The sequence below is a fragment of the Grammomys surdaster genome, unplaced genomic scaffold, assembly GCF_004785775.1.
Source record: "Grammomys surdaster isolate TR1022 unplaced genomic scaffold, NIH_TR_1.0 126187, whole genome shotgun sequence".
NCBI classification, from domain to species: domain Eukaryota; kingdom Metazoa; phylum Chordata; class Mammalia; order Rodentia; family Muridae; genus Grammomys; species Grammomys surdaster.
In genome coordinates, this window is record NW_021620993.1 from 7,665,984 (window position 1) to 7,673,911 (window position 7,928).

Genomic DNA, 7,928 nt, shown 5'->3' on the forward strand with positions numbered 1-7,928 from the left:
AAGCCATAAGCAGAATTCTTATCTAAATGATACCCCAGATGTGCTTGAGTAGAAGTGGGACATTGCCCTTAGGGATGTGGTATATATTTTTTTCTACACAATAGACACTGAGAACCTGATTGCTCTCTGGGGACAGGCTGGTGAAGGAGCTGGAGCTATTAATGGGGTAGTACTGTGAAATAAATAATGAGGGACAGAATCCTGGGGAAGCCACCTGACTAGGGTAGAGATACTTGCATTAATACTGGGAGCTCACTGAGCTGTAGTAGGGAATTGTGGACTGGAGGAGAAGTAGGAGACCTCTAAGTATGTGGCTTGAGCCCAAGAGCAGAAAGTCACAAGGGATGTGGCATAGTCCAATTTTTATAAGACACTAATTAGTTTGAAGGTGTGCAGGTTAGAACCAGGAAACCTGATAAGAAAGCTCCCATACTTTTTTGGGAATGGAGATTTAACTGAGATTTTGAAGTAGGGCAGGAGCAAAAAACAGAAGCTGACAGCTGGGAGAAGATAACAGGATTCTGGTGCAGCCCTGTTTTCCAGCCTGTTTTGCTGCCCCATCTGACTCCCACCCCACTCTGTTCCAGGACATAGACATCAACACAGATGATGAGCTGGATGCCTACATTGAGGACCTCATCACCAAAGGGGACTGAGGAGCTGGGAGTAAGATCAACTCCTTCACACACTGCCCCTCAACACAGCAGCTTCTGGGGAGGGGAATTTCATTTGTGAGTTGGTGGACTTAATCTTGGTTTGAGTCATGTGAGACATTTGTGCTTTGGGAAGGAGATTCTTTGAATCTTCTTCCCTAAGTTTACATAAATATTTATTTTTTAAAAGAGAAGATGTTAATGCCTGCTGTGAGACCGTACTTTTTTTGTGTGACTCTTGAAAGGGCACAGAGTCTGAGCCATTCAGCTCCTGGCACCTCAAGATAGGATGAAGAAAGCACCATCCTGAAGTTGGAGAGGCTCCAAGGGCATCAACAATGGGATATGAAAGATACATGACTCAGCTCTGCAAGACCCTCAAGGGGTGATCAAAACAGGCCCAGTATCAGAAAGACTCTCCCTGTAACAGATCTCCTGGTATCCACTCAGGGCTGTGAAGGTCTGTAGGTTACCTGAGCAGCTGTCAGTCATCTTGGATGTGGCAGTATCCAGACAACTTGGAGATGTTTCTTAATGCACAAATTTCCCAATGCACCACCTACTTTGTTACTGGAGGAGCCATTTCCTGAGTCAACCACACTATCCAAGCTCAAGCATAGACAGCTCTGACGGGTCGGATCTCTGGGCTGGATAGCACTCTGAATGTTGAACTCCAAAGATTCTCAGGGTGTGCAGGTGTGAAAGAGCTCTCTGGAGGAGATGGCTTCCTCAGTGGTGCTAGTTCCTGGAGAGCCTTTGCTGCTGCTTTTCTACTATGTACTCTCTGGGCTCCAGAGAGCCCTGCACCTCCCATGCTCTGGAAGTGAGGAGGAGGGACCATGTGCTTCAGACAACTACTCAGAGCCACAAAGGCAAGAGCTTCATCTGATGGCTGTTGGAAGAATTCTGGTTCCAGTCTCAACTCTTCACACTCCTGTTCAAGACTGATTTTGTACTCTTGATCCAAACCACCTTGGGATTTATATCCATCAAGGCAAGGCTGCCACCTTGTGTCCTGTGATCTCTGCAGAAGATGGGGAGGTGGTGGTGAGGGAACTGTGCACATATGGCTGGGAGTGCCTACTTGAGTTCTGCCATCAGGTTGTTTAGGGGGAATAGCATTCAGAAGTTCTTCTCTTGAACATTCTCCAATAGATGGGTTTTCTGAGTTGGTGCACTTACCCCTACCACCCCCCCAATCCAACTTTCTGTCAACCCTATCCAGGCAGGGTATGGTCCATTTTTGTCCGTAAACCCACTGTTTAAAGGAAATTGGCCCTGCATTTTTGTTGGCAGGTAATACTCATTTTGATTTTTTTTTTTTTTTACTTACACATGTAATCAAAATGTGTTACTATAAATTTCTACTGGTGAGACTCCTGCGTTCAGTACATTCTTATGTGAAACACAAGACCTTTCTCTTCATTCTGTTATATCCCCACTGTTTGTTTTTAGCCTCACTTCCTTAATACCCACAGACACAGAAAATCTGCATTTCCTAGATGTTTTAGCTTTAACTTTTCTGGATGTGCTAAACCTGGCCTTAACTTTTTTGAGTGTTGGGTCTTTCCTGGGAACATCATGGAAGAGCTGACTGGTACTTCTTGATGATAAGGCATTCACTGGCTCTAAAGGAGAAGGGTGGGGTTTAAGATGCTAAGTACCGGTGGACATGGTAAGAATTCAAATACTACAAAAGGCTGAACATGAAAAATAAGGCTCTCTTCTACCTGATTGCTAAGTTCTCCCTGGAGATCAGAGTATTCATCTCGGGCATCCAGCTACACATCTCCCCTCTTGGGTTTCCTTCCAATTGCCAAGAGCATCGTATTGTCTAAGAATGGCCAGTATGGGTCTACTTTGTTCTGAACCATCACAGGGCATTTCATTATCTTGGATGTGTTGTCATGAAACTATATAAATACTTAACAATTCTAACATCTGTGAAGAAAGGTGTGATATGTGTGTACGTTTATCCACTACATTTGTATAGAGGGTAAGTTCCAGAAAGGACTATCAGATACATTCTCATTCTGCTCCCAGCAACTTTGTTTCAACTCATTAACTGTAGGTATCACCAATCCTAACTTTTCACTATTAGTAAAAGGGATTTTTCACATAACTGAGCATTTTCATTGGCTTGCCTAGGTTTATGGTGGTGTTCGTACAGAGGTGTGTTCAGTTCCGAATCTAGAACTCTAGGGATCTTTTTGTAGGTCATGAGTTTGCAAAATCCTCAGGAAAATAAATAGGATTTAGGGGTTCTAACTCTATTAAGGAGTAAAATGCTGTCTACCACCAGATAAAGATAAGGATTAGTACAGGCTGCTTTCTGCTTGTCATCTCTAGGAAAGACGCGGCTTTTTATCTTACAGGTTCATGTTTCCCAAGGCTGCATGATGTTCAGATACAGTGGCTGCACCTTTAGGGATCAGTAATGTGTTAAGTCTGATAAAATCCCACACTTGCTGTTTACACAGAACTCAGATTTAGCCTGAGTGTTTTGTGCCTGCACTGGCTACTTGACCCCTATTGGGAAGATCATCCAAAAGGGTAGGATGAGCCTAAAACATCCTAAGAATTCTGCTGCAAGGAGATGAAACTGCAGGGACTCCGTGTTCAACAGCTACATGGTACTTGCTTCTCAGAGCACTTGCAGAGCCAGCTTGACCCAGGTACCAGTTCCCCTCCACTGCTTGACTGTTTCTATGGTGAACAGGGATGGTAAGGCAAGGTGTTGCCATGCCTACACTTCAGTCAGTCTTGCCATTTTCAGTAATCTGCCAGGTGCCAGGGCCACTGCTGGGCTCAGCAGAAACTTGCTTCTTGCTTGGAAGGCAAACAAGTCACTACTCTGGCCCCTTGCTCCTCTAAAGGGCTTGCATGGCAGATCTTCCATTTTTGTAAGCCACAAGGCAGGTTCCCACATGAAAATTAGTGCTTCTAAAAAGTCTGGAGGGTGTGTATGTGTATAACCTCTTGCTGTCTTGATCCATTTTTTTTGTTGTTGTTGTTTTTTTTTGTTTTTCGAGACAGGGTTTCTCTGTGTAGCCCTGGTTGTCCTGGAACTCACTCTGTAGACCAGGCTGGCCTCGAACTCAGAAATCCGCCTGCCTCTGCCTCCCAAGTGCTGGGATTAAAGGTGTGTGCCACCACTGCCCGGCTTTGATCCCAATTTTTTGCTTTCAGTATTCTCTGCACTCCACCTGTTACCTATAGGCCTTCAGTTGTTTACTGAGTGGACCATAAAGGGTCATGCTTTTCCCAGGACTGCTGTCATGACCATCTATTTTGTCAGCTTCATCAGTGTCCCAAAGGTAGAGCTGGGCTTCCATTCAGCTTCTGCAGACTTTTCTTTTTTTTTTTTTTTTGGTTTTTGGTTTTTCAAGACAGGGTTTCTCTGTGTAGCCCTGGCTGTCCTGGAACTCACTCTGTAGACCAGGCTGGCCTCGAACTCAGAAATCCGCCTGCCTCTGCCTCCCAAGTGCTGGGATTAAAGGCATGCGCCACCACTGCCCAGCTCTGCAGACTTTTCTTAGGACTCTCATCCTCAGCAGTTGTCAGCTAATATTTGGGGGGTGGGAGGGCATCTGCCCTTGAGGGCAAGAACACTGCAAACACAGGTCCTTTGGACCTTCCTGGCATGCTACTAGGATTCTTAGGGTCCCTGGCAGCCCCCCTTTCTTTTGAAGTTGTGGCCATGTCTACTCAGTTACTCTGACTAGCTGTCCCTCCTTCCTGCCCTTAAGCTGTAGGTTCTCAGTGCCTCTCCCAGATGTCTCACCAGTTGTGAGACTTGGGGTGCTTCGGTTGACACTGGAGAGGAGCCTAGCAGTCTAAGGAGGTAACTAATGTTCAGTCCTTTAGGGCACTGGCCTTCCAACTGGCCAATGGTAGTGGTGTGAAGAGTGCACCACCCCTAATCCAGACAGCACTTGCTCAGAGTTGCACAGATGATATCACACAGGAAGGTTGCTCTGAAGGACTCATCAAAACCTGGGGTTATCTTAGTGGTGAGCAAAGGTCAAAGATTTATTTTTATGAGTATGAATGTTTTGCATTCCTGTATGCCTGTGCATCACTTAAGTGTGTGGTGCCCTCAGAAGCCAGAAGAGGACATTGAAATGAGTTCAGACATTTGTGAGCCTTGTGTAGGTGCTGAAAACCAGCCTGAGCCCTGTCTAAGAGTAGCAGAAGCTCTTAACTGTGGCGCCATGGCTCTGGCCTCCAGTTTTTTCAACTTGTTAGGGAGGATCACTCCAAGTGACAGTTTGCACAGACACCCTTCTGTCTGGAAGCCCTTGTTTCTGCAAGGTGGAGGACATGGGAAGGGCCTACATGTGTTCAGTGTGTCTTGAAGGGTCGGTCAGCCTGTGTGTAGGCTTACCAGCCTTTGTGTGGGCCAAGTACCTGAGATCTCTTGTATTCACAACACAAATAAGTCTGTTTAGCTCCATTTGGGTGACTTTGAAAGGTAAACTTGTTGTTTTGTTCTCTGTCGCCATGGCTGTTCTAGAACTTCCATTGCTGACCAGGCTGGCCTCTAACAAGAGATCCTTATGCCTCTGCCTTACTGGTACTAGGATTAAAGACCTGCACCACCACACCTGACTAAACCTAAATATTTTTAGGTTTGGGGTTTTCCTAACCTACTGAGGAAAAACACTTTCTTCCCAACCTTGCCTCCACAAACACCCATTTTATTGAAATGATTATTTTTATTTAAATCAGCCTCCGTGAAACTATTTTGGTATAAACAGTAAAGGTTAGCATCAAGATTTTTCTCCTAGGAGGAAATAGGTTAGGCATTAAATTTAAATATGTTTTGAGATTGTTGACATTTTTATATTAGTAAGTTCCTAAAAAGATACAAATGGTTTCCCAGTTTATAATTTTTAGGGGTTTGAGATGGCTCATTGGTTAAGAGCTGTTCTTCCTTTTCCAGAGCTGGGTTCCCAGCACTCAAGTCAGCTGGCTGACACTTGCCTGTTAACTAACTCCAGGGGATCTGATGCCCTCTTCTGGCCTCTGGACCATGCACATGAACTTTTTAAAATCTGGTGAAAAGATGTTTTAGATTATCAAGTAGGGCCGGGTGGTAGTAGCGCACACCTTTAATCCCAGCCATTGGGAGGCAGAGGCAGGCGGATTTCTGAGTTCAAGGCCAGCCTGGTCTACAGAGTGAGTTCCAGGACAGCCAGGGCTATACAGAGAAACCCTGTCTCGAAAAACCAAAAAAAAAAAAAAAAAAAAAAAGAGAGAGAGAGAGAGAGAGAGAAAAAGATTATCCAGTTGGGTTTTATAATTTCCGTGCAAGGGTTCTACAATTTTCTAACTAAATAAGCCTTTTTAATTTCTTCACACAGCTTTAATAGGTTTCTGACTAGAGTTATTTCCTCTTTACTACTTTTGTCACTATTCCAGTGGGATACCTTTCCCTGTATCTAGTACTTACTAGCTGTTAATATGAAGAAAAGCCAGGAATACTCGAGTATATGTAATTTATTTTTATTTTATGAACTGATATTTGTGAAAGCTTGTTTTTAAGGTCTTTGCTCAAGCACTCTACTACCAGCCACCAGCTCCCCTGTTTTTTAAACACTTTTTGTTTGGAAACAGTGTAAGTTTCCAAGCAGGCCTTGAATTTGAGATCCTCTGCTTATGTCTTTTCAGAATCTAGGATTATAGGCTTGGGTTTCTTCCTGACTAGACCTACTTCTATGTGTGGGGTGTGGGTGTGTGTTTCATTAGGGTTGTTTACAGGAGTGTGGGCACCTTACCAGTGGTTGGTTATAACACTGAAGAAAATCTCTCTCCCCACCAGCCATTAATTCCTTATAAATCTTCAGAGGGCAGTGGATTCCCATAAACTATCCTTCCGTTTCCAGGAGAGGGTATTGATAACCCCAATCTTGTGAAGATCGTGTGCAGGTCATTACAGCTATTGCAACAGCCATGAAATGTCCTCTCATGCATGCCCCCTTCCTGGCTCTAAAATTCTGCCAGATGTCCCATTTATGTCTGAGAATTCAACAGTCATTTATTCTCAATACTTTGATTAGTTAAAAGTATTGCTTCTGGGACCAATTATTGATGACTACTACAAAAAGAATCTTCTCTGACCATAGCCGATTAATTTAAAGGCAGCTAGATAGTCATACCATGTCCATCTAGCAATTGCTTCCCCACTAGAGCCAGGACTTCTAGGACTACAGGCTTTTGACTGGTTTACAGTACCAAATATAAATTCTCTTTGTGGGGTGAGCCTTAGATCTGATCAGAGAGCAATTAATATCCCCATAACAAACCTGCCACTACTGCACCTGTGGGCACATCTTGCCCAGCTGGTCAATAGTATTGCTTACAGAGTCCACAGCTGAATAAAATTGTTGCTGGGAATTCTACAGCAGCCTGTGTAGAGGCTAGAACGGTCTTTTGAGGTATTAAAAACCTTTGGCTAGGCTCCCTGGCTCAGTAACATGTCTGAATATATTCCTCATATCCTTTCCAGCTCCTGATTGTGTTTAAGATTTAAAACGTCGGGGCTGGAGAGAGGGCATAGTGGCTAAGAGCATGGCTATTCTCTCAGAAAACCTGTGCATCCCAGCACCCATTGTGGTGGCTCGCAACTATCTGTAGCTCCAGTTCCAGAGGATCAAACACCCTCTTCTGGCCTCCATGAGTACTGTATGCATGTAATGCACAGACACATGCAGCAAAAAGTTCATACACACAAATCTTTGAAAAGGAATCTTAGTTGCTGTTATCCTGTAGGTTGTTTGAAAGTTGTCTGTCTCGAATCAATCTCCCTTCTCTCCGTGTCACTTCTTTCCTATACAGATGATTTTTTAGATACCTATCCTAATCTGTCAGGTGTCCTGTAGTTTGGGGGAAATCAGGAGTTTCCTGGGTCATTGCATGCAGCTCTTCCCCAGCTCATCTCTAAGGCCCCATCTGAAGCTCGCACTGCAGCAGTGCCAGCTACCCAGGTACTGCCTACATTTCCTCTCTGCTCTGGCTGGTCTTTCTGGCTTGGTATTCATTAAAACAGCAACCACTTACAGGGTACCATCCTGTGAATGACACTAGGGATGCTACAGTGTATGTGACAGATGCCCTTATGAAGCTCCCAGGCCACACTGCAGGTAGGAGACAAGCGCAACCCACAGTATGGTAGGTGGTAACCAGTGCATTGGAGAAAGTGATGGCTGCTTGACGATGTATAGCTTGAGTATTTGTAGGTCAATTTTTTTTTTTAAAGATTTATTTATTTTA

At 44.3% G+C, this 7,928-nt stretch overlaps 1 protein-coding gene across 3 annotated transcripts in view; it reads left to right on the forward strand.

Moving 5' to 3' along the window:
• Positions 1 to 2,601, forward strand: part of Morc2 (MORC family CW-type zinc finger 2) — a 41,680-nt gene extending 39,079 nt beyond the window's left edge. For 2 of the 3 annotated variants that reach the window (XM_028758078.1, XM_028758077.1), the window contains exon 26: positions 588 to 2,601. In XM_028758078.1, coding sequence (XP_028613911.1) covers positions 588 to 656 — 69 coding nt within the window. In that variant the 3' untranslated portion in view covers positions 657 to 2,601. The remainder of the gene's footprint in view (positions 1 to 587) is intronic. The other variant, XR_003710112.1, reaches the window with a different exon arrangement.
• The last annotated feature ends 5,327 nt before the right edge of the window (positions 2,602 to 7,928 follow it).